The sequence below is a fragment of the Trichoplusia ni genome, chromosome 6 (assembly GCF_003590095.1).
Source record: "Trichoplusia ni isolate ovarian cell line Hi5 chromosome 6, tn1, whole genome shotgun sequence".
NCBI classification, from domain to species: Eukaryota; Metazoa; Arthropoda; class Insecta; order Lepidoptera; family Noctuidae; genus Trichoplusia; species Trichoplusia ni.
In genome coordinates, this window is record NC_039483.1 from 17,410,976 (window position 1) to 17,433,985 (window position 23,010).

At 34.5% G+C, this 23,010-nt stretch overlaps 3 protein-coding genes and 2 pseudogenes across 3 annotated transcripts in view; 1 reads left to right on the forward strand and 4 right to left on the reverse strand.

Moving 5' to 3' along the window:
* LOC113495346 overlaps positions 1-4,471 on the reverse strand; it is a 115,615-nt gene extending 111,144 nt beyond the window's left edge. The window contains exon 1 of the mRNA XM_026874032.1: positions 3,766-4,471. Within this exon, the coding sequence (XP_026729833.1) occupies positions 3,766-3,937 (172 nt within the window). The 5' untranslated portion in view covers positions 3,938-4,471. The remainder of the gene's footprint in view (positions 1-3,765) is intronic.
* Positions 4,472-5,459: 988 nt separating this feature from the next.
* Positions 5,460-7,291, reverse strand: LOC113495348 (THAP domain-containing protein 2-like). The gene is made up of 3 exons (XM_026874034.1): positions 6,986-7,291; positions 6,492-6,672; positions 5,460-6,122 (listed from the first exon to the last, which is right to left on the reverse strand). Exons 1-3 carry the CDS (start codon positions 7,063-7,065, stop codon positions 5,880-5,882), a joined length of 504 nt encoding a protein of 167 aa, XP_026729835.1. The 5' UTR covers positions 7,066-7,291; the 3' UTR covers positions 5,460-5,879.
* Positions 7,292-8,961: 1,670 nt separating this feature from the next.
* LOC113495192 lies at positions 8,962-22,953 on the forward strand. The gene is made up of 11 exons (XM_026873800.1): positions 8,962-9,767; positions 12,587-12,683; positions 12,900-13,004; positions 13,553-13,708; positions 14,154-14,194; positions 14,786-14,870; positions 15,267-15,440; positions 16,788-17,060; positions 18,146-18,256; positions 18,586-18,771; positions 19,005-22,953. Exons 1-11 carry the CDS (start codon positions 8,977-8,979, stop codon positions 19,701-19,703), a joined length of 2,718 nt encoding a protein of 905 aa, XP_026729601.1. The 5' UTR covers positions 8,962-8,976; the 3' UTR covers positions 19,704-22,953.
* LOC113495503 lies at positions 14,452-14,626 on the reverse strand (annotated as a pseudogene).
* On the reverse strand, positions 15,569-15,655 carry LOC113495504 (annotated as a pseudogene).
* Positions 22,954-23,010: the final 57 nt, after the last annotated feature.

Below are 23,010 nucleotides of genomic sequence, written 5' to 3' on the forward strand. Positions count from 1 at the left end.
CGACAGCAGCTTGTTTATGTATTTTAAAAGGTGGGACCGTTTCTAATCGCTTGTAATGGCCATACTAATTTATAAGTAGTAGGTAATATGATAGCTCAGACACTGAGCGACGGTTTCGGCTGACGGTTCTTTGGACCATAGAATATTGATAACGGTATTCGAAGTTCATTGGTTTCTCATAAACAATGAAGTGCATTTAACGATCTGTTTTGAAAACTTTTGAAAATTATCAACAAAAGACAAAACCCTGGATATTATTATTTTCATCAAAGGCGAAAATTATGACATCTACTAAGCAAAGGCACAGATTACTAAATAGTTACTACGTAAGCAAAGGTAGTGTTATGATATGTATTTTTTTTTACTATTTTTCTGCATCTTCAGCATTACATTATTGATATTTAAAGACTAAAAAGTCTGCGCGTAAATATATCTAAGTTACCTAATTAAAACCATCATCTAACCTCAAATAGCTTGTCAAGCTTTCCAAAAATATAATCCCTTGGTTTAAACAAAACTATGCTTACAAAACGAAACAAACTACATGGTTACATAAGCCTGCAGTCTTAGCAACAGGGTACCTTACCTACATGCGTTACGCTTTGTAATTGTAATGTAAATCGCGGGCTCGCTGTGCGTCTTGCGCAAGAGTTGACAGTCGCGAGTCGCGGAAGGTCGATGCCTCCGTCCGTCATTCAGTCACTAGGATTCCTCTATTTATTTACCGTTCGATTTTAAACGGCCGTCTTATATTTTCTATACTTCCTTACATCCTACACTCCTATATTCTAAACGGGTGTAGGGTATAAGGAAAGTAGTTAACTTAAAACATAAAGCTAGAATAAAGTTTGGCAAAAATCGTTGAAAAAAAATGAAAACAGATTTTTATACAATCAAACAATACACAGAGTTAAAGAATAGAGAGTATTAAGAGTATTTAGTATTGTATTAATCATAACTTCTACTAATTATAAAACTAGTCTTAAAATGGACTTACATTGGAAATGTCTAATGTAAGTCCATTTCTTTTTTTCCTTAACAAAAATATTAAAAATATATGAGGATGTAGGAGGATCGATAGATTTACGAAAATCTACAACGAAAAGTCAAGTCATTTTTATGTATATTGCATTGTATTTTCAATGTAATATTTTAATTTCTCAATTAATGAAGACCTTAAAAATTCTTACATTGAATTAAATACTAAATATCTAACGATTTCCAATTAGGATTTTATAAAATCAAAACTTAGCACGAAAATCACTCATAAAACAGCGCTGATAAAGTGAAACTAATCGTAATAATTGCTCTTCAACAAATGTTTTAATTCCGACATCGTATTACTAACAACCAGTGATTACTTAATCACCAATAAATTAATCTTGCTTAAAAACGTCCGATCAATTAGCCTGTGATTGTATTGAAGGCTGTTAGGCTTTATAAAGTTTCTCTTTGTAATACACCCTCTTTATGTTAAAAATAGATTAAATGAATAGGTTAGTGCCGGGATTTTGAAAGTAAATCAAATCGAACCCTGGTTTTCGCACCATTCGAAGTAATCAAAGAAAAGCTTTGATTGAGAGATAAAGCTCTACGTCTGAGGATGATTGGTGACCGGGTTTGTATGAGGCGTCTAAAAGTAAGACTCACTTTTGTCAAAGATTATAAGTCTCAAACATAAAATCATTTGGCATTTGTTTATTTAAAACTCGATTAATGAATGCGACCAACCGCTAAAGGTCATATTAATAAAAGCTAAAGTGAATTTGAGCACATTTATAATCTAAGTCTGGCACTCCAAAACAAGTTCTTACAATTCACATGATGTATTTTTTGTACTAGTATACATGAGTCTAAACTGAAACTTCTGGTTTTGAAAATCGCTGATCGTAATTTCATTCACGGCTTCGACCACGTTTAGTGCCAACGAGGGCATTCTCCTTGAACTTAAGATTAAAAGAAAGCTCTTCGCCGTCTGCATACGCGCACCTTTTGGCCACCTAGCTAAAAACGAACCTCGAACGACTTATGGCTCCTGGTAGAGTCGAAAGCAGGTGTCGAAGCGGTCTTAGCGAACTCCTCGTACCCGCAGAGCACAGACACGGGAATCACGAACTAGACCAGCGAGGATGATGCGAAGAGGCGGATACAGAAGTAGTCAAAAGCTATGCTACGATTTTCTTTGTGAGAAGATATGGATGGATGCCTGTATTGCAGGGGAAAGTTGCAATTTCTTAGCTTACGTTAAATAGGATAACAGTTCAAAAAATATGGAAAGGTTTCGTTAGCGATTCGGACTACTACTCGGGTAGGACTCGTGTCAGAGCTGATGGGGAAATTTAGATATTGTAGAATTAGACCTTAAATGAGGAAGCTCCATGTCCAGTAACAATGGAGATAGGAGGATTAATCTCAATACGAGGAGTTATCGAATGCCTCACACAACTGTAGCTTGACCCCGGACTTTCACCTGTTTTCTTGTTCAAGTCTCAGCGAATAAGAGTTATTTCTAAATCCAAAAGTGAGCTTCTGATCGTATCACTCATTACTCAGTACTATCATGTGTATTAGTAATCCAACATTCCTATGCCATACACGGTTTCGAATGCATTGCGGCATTGCACTGTAGGTACATGGCGCTAATTGTAACTGTAAATACCTAAATACTCGGAAAGGATAATAAAAGTGTTATGTGTGTCACGTAACGCTTGGATGATGTAAGTTATGATACTGAAAAGTTGAATGCATTCAGACAGACACAAAGATATTTATAAAACGTAACATGCGTGAAGCGATAATTGCCGGAACTTTTATGTCAGATGCAGTTTCCTAGAGACAACATTTTAAATGTACATCAAAAGTTTCAGAATATTAAAAAAAAAACAAATACTTGTTATTAGGCTCACGTACAATTTTCCGGTGGTTAAGCAGATATTTTTTGTTTCCTAACAGTTTTCCTGAGGTATAAATATGATCTAAATATAATTATTCTATTTCTTAAATGTATTTCTATTATTTTTCTGAAATTGCTCTCGCTCAACATAGGTAAAAATAAACAAAACATACAGGAATAGAAAGCCCAGAGATTTCTAAAGATCAGACCACGTATCGATAAAAATCATTTCATGTTTAAAGTTAAAGATTTAGAATTATTAGAATCTATAAATTCCTCAAATACTTGCAAGTATAAAATAAAAACTAACCACAAAAACAAATCTGTCAAAACATGATTTATAAGTAACCCATAGTGAATTGAGAATGTTTATTTAGTCATAGGCTCGTAACGCGTGGGAAGATAATAAATAATTAATTGATTATAACATAAGCATAAGAAGATTCTTTGCGATGAATGAAACATCTGCTTCTTAATAAATTCCTCACGCCTACATGTTTAGGTACCTCTATTTAAATGAATTTTCTCAAAATGAAAAAAAAAGATCATCAAAGCAATAAAACATAAATTGAGAGAGTTGAATGATAACAATATATCGGGTGTACTTGCTACAAAATCAACTGCAATACTGATTTCCATCGTAACATCTTCAGGCACAACAGTGCGTGTATTAGTATCGCCGTTTGTAGAGAAATCGAGGCTCGAAGCAAACCCTTCACTTGTGTGCCTAAGCAGACATAGGTTAAACAAACGCAACGGCCTCTACTACGACATTCTATACATAAATTAACCACCGTTAATATTTTTATTATTGTTTATATGTCAACATAGTTCACGCAGTTTTATTATGTTTATCATATCATGTTACCTACCTGGTAGGGGGCCTTTAGGATCCTTCCGCTGCTCATTGAGATCCTCGCCTCTCAGGGCTCCACCGTCCACCTCCACTTCGGACACTTCATCCTCACACCTGGTCTCACGCACTGCCAGAAGGAAAGCGCACACACACACGAAAGTAATCCTCATTAACTCTCTCATCTTCATCTTTATATCGTGAACAGAACGTCAATAAAGCCCATTTTCGATCGTCGATCGATTAAAACTTGACATTAAAACAAACAGTCACATTTTCGTTTGTTGCAACTGGCTAAACGAATCCAATGACATACGTGTTACACGAAAATAATTTGTTACAAAACATGACACGAACACTAAACATCACATCGTTTGATCACTAGAACACATATGCAGCGAAATAATCCAAATAAATATGGAACGTAATTTTGTCGAGTCGATATTATTTTTCAAATTAGAAACGTATACGCGCGTCACTCGGTGTCGGCAGCGATGGTACTGGCGCGCTCGCTGGTGGGAGATCGCGGCCGCCCCCACCTGCGCGCGCGCTCGATCAATGGACGCGCTATCGAGAACGGCGGTAACTGTAGCCGAGGTTTCTACAGATAACGTATCAGAGAAAACTGTCCGCGTAATTAATGTCCCCCTTTGTGCTCCGGTACCGTTGGAAATAAACGCTGGCCGATGCACTTGCGGTCACTAATTTCTTCTCTCTTTCAAAATTTAGTTTCTATTGTTGGGGTGCTTTCTCGTAAACCAATATTATAAAACAGGAAACAGGAAAGTAAATAAACAATGTAAAATCTATGATATGATACTTTAGTTTTCGGGTACCTGAGTGTTAAACGCATGGAGTGCCTCAAGGCAATTCTAGGTCCATTACTTTTCTTTTAATGTGACTCACTTTTAATAAAGCTTACATTACGTGAGCTTTATTAAAAGTCTGCTATGTCCAGTCCGTACTGGGTTACATAGTGGTTTCTTAGGTTTACGCGAACGTTAGACATTGAAATGAAACTACTTTTACGGATTTTATCCCGATAAAATCCGTAAAAGTAGTTTCATTTTATTAAAAGTCTTTATGTGAGCAATTTGAAACTCTCTTCAAAATAAAATTCTTCTCACATTTCTCTTTACATCTAATAAACAATCTCAATTGAAGCCTTCAAATCATATTATGTTATGATTCGTCACTAAATGACGACTTTGTTTGGAGATACGCGTGCACCTCGCATTGTCACCGTGTTGCTAACGACTGGCGTGGAAGCTCACTGCAGCCATTGTATTAACGCGTGGGCAATCCAGGCAAAACAATGCATTTTGATTCACTATTCGCAATTGCAGTGACATTTGACAAATGAATCTTGACAAAATTATTCTCGAATCAATTTGTTAAAGCAATTTATGATTCCTGAGCCAATGCAAAGGTTATGAAATAATTGACGATGTTGTGAACCATGTATGATTTGCAAAATTGGATATGATAAAGTTGAATGCTTTCATTTAATATGTCTTCAACCAATTTAGCAGTGTGAACACTATATGAGCAAAAGAAAATACTATTTTGATTTCGCGATATATCCAGTATGCATAAAAAGATTTTAAAATTAAAATGCTATTTAAAAGAATAAGGTTGGCAATGTCGTAATTAAAATATGAAAGTTTTAGAAATAAATTAATATATTTCAGAAGTAAAATTAAAAGTACAGCCTTTACTTAAGCAATAAATATTATTACAGTCTTGTTCAAATAATCTAATAACACTAAGACATTCATGAGTGTTTATACTGTGCATTCTTTAATGCTGCCTCTATGCATGCAAATGAATTACTCTCTTCAAGAAAATTTTCCTCAATATTTTTATGTTATTCATAATGATAATCAATTTCGTGAGGCAAATACATATAAGAATTTAATTACTCTTTTACTACTGTGTATTTTTCATCATCGTCCAACTAGTTTTGGACCCAGGCAAAGTTATTAGTTAATTCCTAGGCATAGAATCAGTATTATATAAAAACCAAGCTTTGCCGTAAAAAAAATGAACCAATATCACTACATTACATTTGCAAGTAAGAGACCTACAATGACATTTATAAAATTGAGTTACTCACATATAAATCAAGTCTACTTAAGTAATAACTTTATCTTTTTTAATTTTGACCAAATGTTTGATCAAACATTTCATTCTTTCATACTTCTTCCACAATCTCCTCTTTCCTTGCCACATTTGGTTAAGCCTCTTCTTTCTGTTCTCTGCTATTATTTCTAGACGGTGGACCTTGTATTTGAGTTGGATGACTTCCTCTGAGTCAGAGGGATTGATCTCTACAGGTTGAACGCGGGATATTGTTGGTTCTGGCTCTTGGCATGGCTGGAATACAATGGAAACACTAGAAGTTCATGTCTTCAAAATAATTTAAATAATTGTATGATATGTAAGCGTGGCAGATTCCAATGATTAGCTTTGGACTTCCAAGCCAGGAGGATAGATGGGTTAACAATACTTATGCGAATAAACATCAATTTAGTATTTAAAAATACTTTTATTGCATAACATACACTAACATGAAGAGATTAGAATACATATTACCTTGTTGATATCATTGTAATATTCAATAATTATGTTTGAATAAGAAAGAATAAAGACACAAATAACTTAGATTACAATGTTCTCAACAACTTTTGATAGTTCTGAAATGGAATATTAACTAAGTATATTATATATCTTACTACAACTTACAGATATGTTTATAGCAGGTACAGCATACAAAGACAATCTTCTCAAGCCACTTTCCGTCAGGTAGAAGTCTTTAGCCTCAAAATGTTCAGAGCAGACGGCACTGGATGGTGTGGATTTCCAATCCTCCTCTCTGTTTATGGCTAATTCCCACTGCTTTCTTCTCTCTTTATCTCTAGGAAACCTAGTGCAAGAAATAAATATTCATCACAGAACGAAAAATGTGCAGAGGACCTATGTAAAATGTAATCAACAGTAATATTAAGTTACAGTTGTATTTCTTTCGAATAGTGTGTTCGAATTATAACGGTTATGAGTTTATTTTAAACATATTATGTAAATTGATGGAAAACATCAATAAAAAGTTCATTAATTTAGACATAGCAATTTATTTAAGTACTGAAACAGATAATTTCATGTATTTTTTGCTGATAACTCAAAGGTAGTTATGCAGCTTTCTACAATAGTTAATTTATGAAACTGTCGTGAATGCATACCTGTGGAAAGTAATTCCGTCTTTATTTTTCGATATCTTTGCAGAAGTGTTTTTGCAGTTGGTTACAGAGCAGCTAACCATTGTTGAAATACATTTATTTACACTTTAAACCACTGTTAATTGATTTTTTAATTCAATACAATAAAGCGAACCACGAAACAAAATAAAAACAAACTCTATCGGTAACTGAAAAACGTGCAATTGCTACATTTTCAGCATTAGTTCTTGGAGATCTCTCTTTATTCGTTTAAAAACATTTCTTTTCCAGGCTTAAAATGTGCCCTAAACGAAGCGATAGAATAAGTGTTGCTGTCAAATTGACAGTGACATAAGTTTAATGTTACCAAATTCTAAAATTATTTGTATTTTTTGGGCTTTGATAAAACCAATTAATTTTCATTTATACCTAAATTTATAAAGCAACTGGAAAATGAAGGATACAAATAAAATTATTCAAAAAGTACACACTCAAGAACTCACAAGGCCACGAAGATAGCGTCACCAAATTATGTAAAAATATATAAAAAAGTTGGTATGTGAAGATTTGTTCCTAACGTTTATTTTATACTATCAATCTATCTACACCTTAATTCCCATTATATTTCTTACTTGAACCGAATACAAAAAAAAACAAGTAAAAATCTAATGCTTCATGAGCATAATCCGATTTTTTGGTAAGAAAATAAACATCTTATTGTAATTATGTTTTTTTATTTTGTAATTATGTAATAACTTGGCCCTTTTTGGCGAAATTAGGTAATCAAAGTAACAGGAATATAAATAGACTTGTAACATGAAATTACTTAATAAGAATTCTGAAAAATGAAAACTATTTCATTTCTTGAAAGAAATCTCAGTTTTAATAAAATAAAAGGCATAGGTATAATTTTCTATCCGGCTTGACATTATAAGTGGACATTTTTTCAATGATTGGCGTGTCATATTTTCTAATATCTTATTCAATACGTAATTATAGGGTGTGAGTCCCATCGCACGATGGCTTCATTATTTTTTTAAAACGGGGTGCGATCGTTGTGTTACCGACACGCCTACACTTAGCGCGTATAATAGAGACATCTAAATTATCGGTTTGGAATACAATGTAATAAAACTGTGAGGTTGTTTTAACAAAACTAGTGTTGGGATAGAAAAGTCAAATGTCGATAGTTCGTTTTAGGTGTTAGGAAGAAAATTTTTTTTCTTAATAATAGATATCACGTCAAATATGCAAGTATTCCTTTTGGACGAGACAATCATTTTCTTAGACATCTAAGCCTTGATTAGGTACTTGTAAATATTGTTGTTGTCAGCTTTACGACATCCCTTCTTCGTCTTAGGTTAAAAGCATTTTTTTTTAAATTAACCCTGTGTTTAGGCGAGCTGTATAGTTACATCATAGATAACTGTGCTATGGGATTTTTAATTGTTCATTTCTTTTATAATTGGATATAATGACATAACAGCCTTTATCAGGCATTTCGTCAGAGATTGCCGGCCAGTTTTTCAGTTTTAGTAAGCCGTAAACCAGAGTACCTTAAATAAAAATATTTCTTTTCAAATAAATGATGGGGGCTATGGTATTTTAGTATTCATGGAGACCTTTGGAGATGACCAGACCATGGAGATACTAGGATAATTCTTTACTATAGTTTTATAATCGTTTCGAATTCAAAGAAATAAGATCTTTGAAATATATTGCTGCTTGAATGCTATATTTTTTACCCGTAGGTAGTTAAAACCTGGACTTAAAAGGCGTAAATTTGAAAAAAAAATGTTCAATTAAGGTGTATAAAAATTGTATTATTTTAACCCTTAAAACAGAGCAGTATACAATCATCCAATAAAAAATCAAACTGCCGTGGAAATATAGGCAGTTATTTTCCCCATCGCGGGGTTGTCAGGGGTCGCAGGCCAGCAACAACATAGAAGCGTATAAATATCAGACACAAATCAATTCATCACCACTTCAATAAAATCTTTTCTTCAGTCATTATGAAGGCGCTGTTTAAAAACTTGGAAAACCCAGATCGACCTTTCCTAGGTCCAAACTACTGGATCCTTCAGATGATGGGATTGCTCTTACCAAAAAATAAGTTTGCGAAAATACTTTACATCATAATACACGAGATAGTTTCGTTTTTCGTGCTCACTCAGTACATGGAGCTGTACGTTATTAGATCTGATTTGGATCTCGTGCTAACCAACCTGAAGATTTCTATGCTTAGCGTAGTTTGTATCGTTAAAAGCAACACCTTCGTTCTATGGCAAACCAAATGGCGAGAAGTCTTGGACTATGTCACAGCAGCTGACAAATTCGAAAGGGAAACCAAAGATCCTATGCGAAGAAATGTAATAAATTCGTACACAAAGTACTGCCGTCGGCTTACATATTTCTACTGGGCTTTGGTGTTTACTACGTTTTGGACTACCACCCTAACGCCGCTGATGAGATACCTGTCGTCATCGAACTTCAGAGAAAATTTGCGGAACGGGACTGAGAACTTTCCTCATATATTTAGTTCTTGGATGCCGATTGACAAGTACCACTCACCTGGATGTTGGATCACCGTCGTCTGGCACACGGTCCTGTGTGCGTACGGAGCTGGGATTATGGCGGCCTACGACACGTGTATTGTGGTCACCATGGTGTTCTTCGGAGGAAAACTTGATCTGCTACGAGACAGATGCAAGGAAATGTTTGGAGAATACGGCAGTTCAATCAACAACAAGGAATTTGAGGACTCGGTACGACAGTTACACAAAATACATGTGATGCTGATCAAGTGAGTATATAAGCTTGTCTCATCATACATATTTTTACGACGCAATCAATGTTATTATTAAGGTATAAGAGCTTTTTCTATCAAGGAAATTCTGAAAAGTCTGCAGGACTGGTCTAGTTTCAACCTAAAACAATAATTAATCCTAAATACTAAACCCAACCAGTCCTAACGACGAACTTGAGTTTTGAGATTACCAAAATTCGATTTTAAAACGCACTGAAAAACAGAGACCTGATTTGTACTAAGATTTCTTTTACCGACTCGATTATTTATCAAAACATAATTCAGTTCGAAACTTTAATCTACACTAATTATTTGACTTATACACCTGTACCTACTTCCTTTACCCAATATTTAGAAAATGCTAAGGTCGCTTCATGAAGTATAAAGCCTAGCCTACTGTAAATACTATACTTCCTAGTTCATGGGTTATTCTCCAGTCCACAACAGACTTAACGAAAAGGCTAGTTGAGAGAAACGGCAAAACGATTACTAGTTCTGATTTTCCTCAGGTCATGTTACACAGTCTATATTACAATCACCACGCTTCAGTGAATGAGGAACTGTAGAGAAGAGACATCAATAGCTTTCTTGTCGTACGGGAAATTGTATCAGTGCTATTTTTGCTATAGATCAAATTGAAAAATAAGTTTCTATCAAGACTTTGAGATGATATCTGATAGTCAGTTGAAGTAAATAATCCATGTATTGAGATACTTAAAAATCATTTTTGCAAAATTAGGTCAAGTGAATGTCAAATTATTTTAGCATACTTAACGTTGGATCCGATATGAAAATTAGGCCGTTTATTTTTCATTAAGAGCAGATTGAAGCTGGTTTAAGTATTTATTCTTATTTTTTTGTTCGGAGTTCTTAGGTGTACCAGGTCAAAAAACAACATGCAAATAACCTGAAAAAGATGTTGACTTGGGAGGTAATTAAAAAACCATCATGTGAATTAACAATAATGCTTATAAAATAGACTATACTTTTCCAAACTAAATAAAATGAAATCTATATGGGGCCAATGGCAGCTGTAAAAATGATCTCGACGCCTTGCATTGACATAGGTTCTTATGATTCCGATTTGTCTGAAAAGCGTATCTACGTACATGAGCGTTTATTTTCTGAAATTTAAGCGAGCTTTCATTTCTAGTTGTGTAATGCAGCTACTGTCTTCGGGCAGCTAAAATTGATTATAATACCTACTTACTTTTCTATTGGAAATGGGCTTTACTAATGTATAATCCTAGGTATCTCCGTCCTGTCAATCATGTCGACCTCCGTGGTCGAGTGGCGCATGCACCGGTTTCAAGGTGTCGTTAGCTCTGAGGTCCCGGGTTCGATCCCCGGCCGGGTCAATGTAAAAATTCACATTTCTACATTGTCTCGGGTCTGGGTGTTTGTGGTAGCTTCGTTGTATCTGAATTCCATAACACAAGTGCTATAGCAACTTACTTTGGGTTCAAAACAATGTATGTGATGTTGTCCGCATTTATTTTATTTATTTATGTCTGTCAATCATGTTTAAATCCTACTTACCTCTTATAAAAATACACTGCAGTTTCACAAACGATTGTAACAATTCAGTTAAAATAGCATCACAGGTTAAGCTACGCTTGACGCGGTGGCCCATAGATGGGTGACCATCTTTGTTATAAAGAGTTCCTCCGTGTTTCGGAAGGCAGGTTAAATTGTGGGTCCCGGCTATTATTCCTAGATATTTGACAGTCGTTACGTGTAGTTAGAAGCTAGAGAAAATGTCTGACAACCAGTCTAACCAAAGGGTGTCGTGTTGCCCAGGTAACTGGGTTGAGGAGGTCAGATAGGCAGTCGCTCCTTGTAAAACACTGGTATTTTGCTGAATCCGGTTGGACTGGATGCCGACCCCAACATAGTTGGGGAAAAGGCTAGGCCGATGGAGTAGAGTACTAACCAATAGTTTATTTCAAAACATACAAGATCAGTTAAATATATAGGATCACGAAACCTATTCAACGTGTGATCTAGTGCAGCAGTAAAAGTCTGATCCCTTGAGAATTGCATAGGTCTCCTCATAAAAAACTTTTATCAATGTCAAATAGTGCCTAAATCATAAGAAATAGGAAGAATCCCTGATAATTTCTGGCCAGGTAAACAAGAAGAATCCCTTAATTCAATTGCTAATATTAAAGTCATGCGAATAGTGTTGGTAAATAAAGAGCCAGAGGGCCAAATAATTTAATTTAATAGAAGAATCTAGGTATAATTTTCATTCAAAAAAGTCTATCGAAATAAGCAGTAATGTACCTAAGCATTACAGTGAGTAATACCGTATAATTCCGCATAAGATCATAAAATAGTTAAAAGAAGCTAAGCAATTGACTCCTCCTTAATAATGCGGAATAAGAATTATATATCTCGAAATAACTTACGTATAATAAACAAAGAACACAAGCATCACAAAAATATTACACAAGAAATCCTTTTCTGGTGCGTAGGAATTCGTTTTGCTAAGTCAAGCATGCGTTATGTTCTAATTATTTTATGAACACGGTAATAAAATGCATAATCTAAACTATGCCTACCCTTAATGATAATGTTCATTACAATAACTCAAATTTATTCAAGCCATAATATATTAAAATGAATGTTTTCCGAACATGAACTAAAGAATTAATTGTACCAACGCTTGTTGAAAATTAAATTTTATCGATAGAACACTCCCAAACACTACGAGGCAAAGGAAAGTATGATACAGCCAAACTGCCTAATAACCAAAACAATAATTATGGCCGCCCAATTTGTAATGTAACGGTAACAATGGTCTTCTGTTTCAGATATTCGAGATTATTTAATTCCCTGTTGTCGCCTGTCATGTTCTTCTATATGGTCATGTGCTCGTTAATGCTTTGTGCGAGCGCTTATCAACTAACTGTAAGTATTGCATAAACACACAAAATTAAATATTAATCCATAATAACACATCGAATTAGCAAATTATAACATTTTCTATATTAATTTATCGAATTAATTTTGATGACACTTTTCTCTATACTTACTTCCTGCAGAAGTTTATAGATAAACCACCAAATCAGGGTGCGATTTATGGTTGACTTTTTCTTTATTTTATACCAATTTACGTGTTTTCAGTCAGCACAAAATGCTGCGCAGAAGCTGTTGATGGCAGAGTATCTTATATTTGGTATAGCTCAGCTATTCGTATTCTGCTGGCACAGCAACGACGTTTTAGTAAAAGTAAGTAGGAAATCTGCATGGATTCTGCTAAAAACCGAAGTGATGTAGACAAAAATACGTGAGACCTAGATTATCCCTACTAATATTATAAATGCGAAAGTAACTCTGTATGTCTGTTACGCTTTCACGTCTAAACCACTGAACAGATTTTAATGAAATTTGGTCAGGGATAGAATTGACCTTGAGAAAGAACATCTATAGGATAGGTTTTATCCCGGACTTTTGATGAGTTCTCTTGTAAACGCGATATAACCGACCTCGACGCGGGCGAAAAGCTAGTAGAATATAAATATCATGGAAGTTACCGAAATTCCTTTTTCTGTTAAATATTGTAATTTTAATATAACCATGGATTTAATGATCTATCTGACTTTAAATTCTGCGACCGCGCGATTTAGGTAGATTGCAAAGCGGACACAATACGTAATTGGTGCTTTTAAATTTTGACAATTGTCATGTAACCCAGTACCTACACTACCTACTAAACTTTAATTTGGACCAAGATTTGCTTAAAATATAAATATTTTGAATCAAAGACCTTCTTTTAGAGCGAGAACATGGCGCTGGGCCCGTACGAGAGCGTGTGGTTCACTTCGCGCAGCAGACAGCAGGCGGATGTGCTGCTCCTTTCTGGACAGCTGCGTATCACGAACATATTCACAGCGGGGCCCTTCGCTAACCTCACGCTACCAACTTTTATTAATGTGAGTTAATATTTAATCAAACAGGTTTTATTTTCATAATTTATTTGCATTAATTAATTTATAAATGGAAAGAAAATTATTGTGACGTCGTAAAAAATCGTTACAAGAAGCGTCATTAGCTTTAGTCGGTCTGTAAGGGCTCCCACACAAGGGCCACCGGCCACAAGCACAACCACAAAACGCCACTACTGGCATGTTTCCTGTCCTTTTAACGCAGTGGCGACCACTAGCACCTTATGCGGCGAGTCCCTATAAAGTACTGTAAATATGCCTGCACCGGCATTTTGTAGTTGTGGCCGGTGGCCGGTGTGCGACGACCCTAAGTATCCTTATTCTTGTAATCTGATAAGAAGTATACTTCTGTTAGTTCCCTTTTCTCATTCGTACAGAAAGTTAAGGATTGGTATTCCTGCTACCCAGATTTTAAAACTTGTGTTTGTTACAGATACTAAAGGGAGCTTACAGCTACTACACTTTGTTGAGGAAGTAAACCATACAATTTTATTAAAATACTGTACTTGTTCAGACTTTCTTTTCTTTTCCACTGGTACATCCATAATGCTTAGATAGTGGTATTATTAAATACATATTTTAGATACTAGCTTATAATTTTTTTGGTTAAATTATGATTGTTGATTAATAAATAATTATCACAAGTAAAGGGGGATGACACGATACACGATCTTTCATTTTCCTGCGTCGCTCTTCACTCTTTTTGTGAGATAGAACTGTAATTCATGAGTATTATGTGGGCCGATCCCGGCGGCACTGCAATACCGGGCCGACCCGTGACGGGAGTGGAGCGAGCCCCGAACATCCCGTCAGCTTACAAAAATCAGTTTAATATACTGGTCCCTCAGTGAGGGAACTTTCAGATATTAAGCTGAAAAGAACAGATACTACGTCTCCAGAAGTCATAAATATCTTTAGGTATTGGTATGGAAACCAGGTCAACAATGTAAGGTGGGCAGGGCAACTGTCTGATTCGTATAAAATGGAGTGTGGTGTGAGGCAGGGAGGGTTGACCTCTCCTGTACTCTTTAATTTATATATTAATGCACTGATTGTCACGCTCAGCAACGAACATGTCGGATGCCATATTGATGACGTATGCGTCAATAATCTCAGCTATGCTGACGATATGGTGCTGTTGAGCGCCTCAGTCTGTGGTCTAAGGAGGCTGCTTTGTTTATGTGAGGGGTATGCACAAACCCATGGACTTAAATATAATGAAAAAAAGAGCCAGGTTATGGTCTTTAAATCCGGAACTAAATATCCCACCAATATTCCCCCGCTAAAAATAAATGGAACCTCCTTAGAAAGAGTAGATAGTTTTAAATACCTAGGTCATGTGGTTGCCTCAGATTTACGTGACGACATGGACATGGAACGGGAACGAAGGGCTTTATCGGTAAGAGCTAATATGGTATCTCGTAGGTTTGTACGTTGCTCCACTGGTGCTAAAACAACCTTGTTTAGAGCGTATTGCACAACATTCTACACGTGCAGCCTATGGATTACATATACTCGAAGATCGTACGAATCCCTTCGGATCCAGTATAATAATGCGTTCAGGATGCTGTTGGGGTTGCCGCGTTATTGTAGTGCCTCCGGCATGTTCGCGGACGCGCATGTTGACGGTTTTAGCGCGATAATGCGAAAACGCATCGCTTCAATGGTCAGCAGAGTACGCGCCAGCACCAACAGCATCCTGAACATGATAGCTTATAGGGTAGATTCCCCGTACATGAATAATGTTATAAGACTTCATGTCTAATCTATTCTGTATGTTGCTGTATTTTTATATGTTTATATTGTGATTGTGACTTACTAACCATATTATTCATGTATTACTAACAAGTGGATTATGTTATCTTAATAAATAAATTAAATTAAAAAATTAAATTAAACTACACTTTGATCTTAGCCAAAAGGCCGAGAAGCGATACCTATCAATTTACCGCCCTGGGTAGTCGTTAAGCCGCGGAAAATCTTAACACCGCCATTCAGAAACGTGACGTCACTATCATAGTGACATCTATCGACTTTGTTGTTGTACTATAAGAATGGAAAGAATACTTCTACACTACATCACGCAATTTTAAACTTTGTAAAATAAAATATGTTACTGTATTTGTAAAAAAAATTGTAACTTATCACATAATATTATTCATTTTCTACAATAAAGTATAAAATTCCACATTCACACTCTTACGGTCTACCCAATTCATAAACACACACACGGTATTCCGTTTCATTCCAAAATTGCAATTGTTACAATTACTATAACGAAAATTTGTGTGCCAGATGGTACATTACAGACTAGCAAACACACACACTTGCTCCAAAAGAATCAGTGATGCGAGGATGATAAAACTTTTAGGGTTAGTTACCCAGATAAGTGCAGTCTACAATTACTAAAACTTGACTAAAACCACATACTGTTATAATAGTACTGACAAAATTGTTTTAAAGTAGTAAAGTTCGTTAAATTTACATTTCAAAAACTAAATTAATTTAAGCTATTTTTCAGTTACCAAACTTCCAGAAGACGTAATGTTAAATATTGTTCAAGATCCTAGACAAAGCGCCATCTACAATAATACGGCCGAACCTCGTCAAATATTGCAATCGAAGATGTGAGTTTCGTTTGTCCCAATTTAGTTAATCAATATACTCTGCAAAGTATATTTTACATTCACATTACAATCATATCGAAAATTGAATGAGAGGAATATTTCAAGTAGAGTTTATTAATTCATGTCGTAATGTAAATTTGGCTGAGTACAGAACACTGGTATCCGCCCGGGAAATTAAAAAAAAACAAAGGCTGTCTTTCTCTTTCACGGAAGCTCTTTCTTTTGATTTCTTTCTTTACACTTTCGAGCTTTGAGTTCACATATTTACGTAGGAGCTTAATTAAAATAAACATATATATAAATGAAACTGGCATTGAGTGATAAAGTACAGTTTAGAAGTAAATATAACACGATTGGACGCGGCTAGAGTTCATTAAACTTGAATGTCGGGCAGGCCTTTTAGAAATGTCATTATTGGTTATTGGATTTTATTGTGAATGTTTTGTGATTCTACCGTAATAACTGTGAGTGCAAGTGTGAACAGCAGTACTGCTATGGAAAATCAAAACCCTCCTGAGAGAGTAGTGCCGGTACAATATGGAAGAGGATCGAGAGCTTTTCGTCAGTTTAAGAATCCTCCACAGCCGCACATGTGTATTCAGGACACTATAAAGGATACTACGGAGAAGTTATACATCAATGTGTTGGGATGGCAGAAAATAGCCAATCCTAAACAGTACTCAGACCCAATACCTCTGTATGGTGGAATGCAGGTTGGTTATCTTTGTTATTTTTGCTAAACAACTATTGAACATCTTTCGGTATGCAGTATGCACATTAAAGTAGCACAAATTTACTGCTCTAGTTACTAAGATTTGATCAGATGTTCTATTTATAAGGTGCTCAAGTAAAGTCCAACAAGTGTGTGAATTGTGTTTACTGTGCAAGTGTACTTTGCTTTATAATCTAGCTTAATTATTTACTGCCATTTATTTTGTTTTTGTCTGGCGATATGTATATAGATAAGCATATATTCAGATGATCATTTGACTCACTAATCTTTAGATAAAGATTACACATGACCAAGATACTTCAAATTTTTCTTTCATCTGTTTACTCATACTTTACTTACATAACATTAATGAACTAGAAGATGAAATCTTAATGAAATCATTATATACTTAATTTAAAAAAAATATTCTGTTGTCAAAAGGAAGGTTTGAGACCATAATCTACTTACTACCTTTAGTAACTATTTACCCAAGTACAACATCATTAATGTTTGAGTTTTACATTATATTATTTTGTGATAACCACCACTAAACTTGTTAAAAAAAATGTTGTTTAATGATTTGGTCAGTGGGTTCTCTAAAGAGTTATAAAACTTATTCACTACTAGCACTAAGTCTATGACAAATACTTTTTCAAAGTGATCTTATTGAAATATATGTTACAGCTTATCTAACATGTATATCACAGTCTAAACAGCTATATTTTATGACTCAATACCCATGATCATGACTATACCAAGTCCTCAAAAAGATATACAAACCTGATCAGTGTTCCAACTCTAAATGAAGAGTAACAGCAGGCTCATCTAATTATTAAACAATGTCTGGGACTCTTTTCTCTTTTTTTTTAACTTAGGTCACACAATTCACAGTTGTTATGGATTATGAAATCTACAAGTTTGATGCAACCCACCTTGAAATAAAACAATTTTTATGGATTTTATTGCGGTTTAATTTTAGATTTTAGGTCCCGACATTTCGACACCTTTGCAGGTATCATGGTCACGGGCAGACTGACTACCTTTTTACTGATACATTTATAAATTGTTCTTGAATATACATTTCAGGTGCCACAAAATTATGGACCTAATTCTGGCAGGCCTCCAATGGTGGTGTTTGCGGTGATGGTGAACCCAGATATACTAAAAGCTAATGGAAAAAATGCTACCAGTCCAACGGTATTCTATTTATTTTTAATTACTGTTATAATACTTACATCATTTTACATGTTTTGTTGTATCATCAACACAAATAGAGTAAATAAATATAGTGAGGTTTGTTTAAAGTCAAATAAATAGTAATCATTTATTCCATTATTTGTGCAATTCCAGAGAGCCTTGGCCTTTCTTCCACTATTTTTTAAATCCAAAGAATATCTTAGTCACTTTATATATATATTTGTCCTGTTCGAGGTCATAAACAGGAAATATGTGATAAAATGTTTCTCTTTGTCTACTTTCTTCTGTATGAGGTGAAATGTATCACAACTTTTTTTATTTAATTTCAGGATCGAGAAGCATTGGTGAGCCTCCTCTGTGACTTTGTAGAGGCTATGAACCCGGGGTTGACATTAACTAGGAACCCTGTCATATTAAAAGATAGAGACTTGGCAGGAGAACTGAAGGATGTGTGGCTTGCTGTACAGAACAAGAGGGAAAGAGAAAAGGGAATGAACCAGGATGTCATGTATAAGGTACATGTTTTAAATATCACCTTGCTTTCAATACTCTTTATACAAACTGAAAGGATAGAACAATTCCTTTCATGGCTTAGTTTCCTAAAAATAAACATGTGCCTTCATTTTTAGATCAGGAGAATATTATGACAGTAAATCTTATATCTTATATTTTTGTCATTATTAACAATAACTACAAGTGAAATGCAGTTGAAATGGTTTTAAATTCATAAGCATTTCAATCTTTTCAGGTCTATGACATTGATGGCATTGGTGAGGACAATGGTGTTGAAGATGACAGTAGCTCAAATAAGCATGGGAGCTCTCCAAACAGGGGACCCAATGGTGATAAGAAAACTGTCAAATCTTCGAAACAAATACTGCTCAATGCCGGTCAAAAGTCAGAGTTTGACTCTGGTATGAACAACTGCCAAATTAACCAGAGCCATGCCAATAGAGACAGTAAGTGTGGCATAAGTGCACCAGACACAACCTATTGCACACCAGTGTATGGTCAAATTGTCTCAACTCGAGAAAACCACAACCAAATCAATGACATCCATCAGAAGTTCTCCTCAAATGAAATGAAACCTTCAAGCTCCTTCAGGAAAGACTGGAATCCTGTGCACGGAAAGACGACAGAAGGCTGGGACGAATTCTCGAAACGCAACATATCTTCAATAAAAAACGACGAGAAAAAACGATGTGTTAAAAACGATAAAACTAAGATAAGCAACGGTAAATCACACTACGATTTCTTCCCCTATTTTGACAATAAATCGGCGAATGAAACGGAGATATCTCAGGCTGACAATGCTGACATAGAACAAAATTCGAATGATGAAAATTCTAAAATAATTATAGACCCAATGCAGAAGCTAGTTCTGCATTCGACTGATAAGAATATATGTGATAATAACACAAGTGCTCTCAGCTCAATAAGCCCATAAAGTAAGCTTTTACAAACATTTTGTATAGCAGTTGATGTTGAACTGTATTAGCTTGTGTCTACATGTGTTAATGGAACAATAGCAATCTAGGCAGAGCAATATTATATTATTTTATGATAATTTTAACAAATATAATTTTAAATGTGAGGTTTGCATGGCTTGCGTTTGATGAGTTGATTGCGGTTTTGTTAGTTATGTAACTTATCACACAAATAAAAGTCCATTAAAAGTTCCCTGTCACTTAGCACAGGTTAGGATATTAGTCTAAAACGATTTATTGACTTTATTAAAATGTTAAAATTAACATAAAGTTAATTCGCAGCTAGGTGTGTGCATGAAGTTTTTAATGTATACCATCACATTTTATAACATTGTTAATATCTGTGTTACTTGTTTAGTCTCTGTCATAAAAGTATAACTTCTGGGCACATGTGTGTGTGCTCATTTGCAAGTCAGTAAAAAAAAAAATCTAATAAAATACTAAAAGCCAAGGAAATCTAGTTATTTAAACTTCTATACCAGTGTTAAAAAAATAATAAAAATGAAGGCATAATGCTCTTATGACAGAGATAAAACTTTGTATTCTCATAAAATTTCGTAAGATGTGACAATACAGCAATACGAAGTATACATGAACATGCTTATGTGTGTGAGTGCAGTTTTATATGGTTGTGTGTTTATCATGTTGTTTAGTGTTTGCTTGTTCAGATTGGGTTATATGCAAATGCTGCCATTTAGACTGAATTGTGTACTAACAGGATATTTTTCAGGGAATTATCATGATTTCGTAGTCTCGGCGTAGCAAAATTTTTAGGAAAGAAACAATGATAACTTAGATTCAACTAGTTGTACACAAATTAGTTCTTAGAGGCAAGAACAAAAATTTTACCCAATTTGAACCAACAAACAGTTCTATTAATAATTTTTATATAATGCTATATTTTTCATTGTTGCCAATTTACTATATTTAAATCCTGAGCTTGTTACACGTATGTAATTTAAAATCACTGAAAGGGAATGTAAATGGAAATTTCTAAGTGTGAGATGCCTTGAATGATATCCCACTGCCAACTATTTGTTGTTGTAATTACGGGAATTGAAACCAGATGGCAGTAGTGAGTCGGGAGGTTTGACTGAAAGGAACGAATTACGCCTCGTCTCAGTATTGCCAGCTCTACTTAAGAGGTAAAACATTAATGGAGCGTTTGATTCTAGACTGCAGTGTGTTATATGTATTTTTATCTTCTAAATTTAATATTCTAATGAGTGTTTGAATTTTGCTCATTGTAAAAAAATATTTAAATTCTCAAAGTGACCAATTAATTGTTAATAAAACACTTATTTCACTCATTTTATATCTTAATTTGGATATGATCTCAGAATTGAAAACATTTTATTTTTGATTGTATGCCCGTCGGCGTTACCAAACACTGCCAAATGATGCTTATCATAACACGTGGACTGAATAAGTTACATCGACAGATATTTAAGTACTGAAGCGCACAAAAACTTAATCTATTGATCTGAAAAAGCACAACACTGTTGACGGACAAACTGTGACTTAGTATACATTTATTAAGGACTTATTTGTCTCTCAGAATTGACGAGTAAGACTGATCTCTGATGCCTATGTGATAAAACACTATTCAGAGACTGATCTTAAGTAACAGATCAAACAGTCACAAGTGTCAGGTTAGGATAATTCCATTTTGATCAAACTATTTGGGTCAAACAGAACTGTGCGCAACTACATACAGCGAGTACGTGTTCATTTAATTCGATGTCACTTATTGTCTAGTTACTTTTTTACCTTTACACAATAAACATTCATCTTGAATATAAAGATAGAGAGAAAAATCGCAAATAACGTAGATTTTATATGGTTGGTTAGTCAGTACATACTCAGTCTGTAGGTATATAATAAGTCATTACCCTTGTGCAATCCTATGGTTCTTTTATTATATTTTATTATTATACTTTTAGTTTTTAAAAAATATATAACTGATGCGAGGTAGAGATCTCAGGCCCCTCGCCGCATGCAGTTATAGATCTTACGTTATTATAATTATGTCTCATTTTCTTATAAAGCTTTTATTACTCGAATCTTTAGTATGTAGTATTGCTTCTACATTGGCAAGAAGGAAATGAATCTATAGTTCCTTCTTGGGTGTAGAAATAGTCTATATAGAATAAAGTTTTTTGTAAGTCCTTATATGCTTTTGATAAATGTTGAAGGAGGGGGAATCACTTAGTCCAAACTGACATCAGAATTTTCGTAGCTTTCTTAGTATGCCCCTGTAATTAATATTGATTTCTTTATATTGTTGTTCAACTTAATTGTCCAGATATCAGCGTTCCTGGTGACTTATGTGAGTCATCAGATTTCCGACCGTTAGTCCTCGTAGTCGAGACAAATTCGACGTTTCACCATTGAGCCTATATTGTACAATTTTGTTCTATTCTAAACTCCTTACATATAGGTACTTGACATTTATCAAAGGCTTATACCGCGCCAGATCAATGAAGTTGCATTTAAAAGATTTTCTTGTATATTTTTCGATGTGCTACATTTACATTTAGTTTTGTATTTTATAAAGTATTCCTTTTAACATATTCATAGTTTTTAGATAGGTACAATAAATGTAGTATGTTATGTATGGCTAGGTTCGCAGTAGACTTGCAACTGCACCCCATGTTCCTTTGATATAAATTATATTAATTTGTATTAATTGTATGATCAGACATGTATATTTAATTGTAGTCGTATGATATTTTGTTACGTTAATTTTATTTGTGTAATCTATAGTGAGTTTCACTTGTATATTATCAGTATTATACCTATTTGTTTATCATGGAAATCTTGTATTTATAAATTCTCATTGGTTATTCAGCAGCTTAGTTATCTAAAAGCAAACATAAAAAGGCATAGATTATTGCTCAATTTAAAAGTATTATCTTACTAAATATAAATGATTACATGCAAGTGAAATTCACTTTCCACATTTTATGGGTTGTAATCTCGAAAGAGTAGAAAAATGTTAAAAATATTAATGGCGATGTTAAAAAAGGTGTATTCAAAACAAAACTATATCAAGTTTTAGTGTGAAATAGACGTAATTTTTATTTTTTTGAAGTAATGAAACTGTATGTATGGTTATGAACATTGTACCTACCTAATATAATGGAATTAAATAGCAGATCTCTTGTTTACAGTATTTAAAATTACATGTCATTTACAAGACTGGTTGAAGTTGTTGTTTATTTATTTTGGTTTGGTCCTGTTCGTCATGTGACACGGCTTTCCATG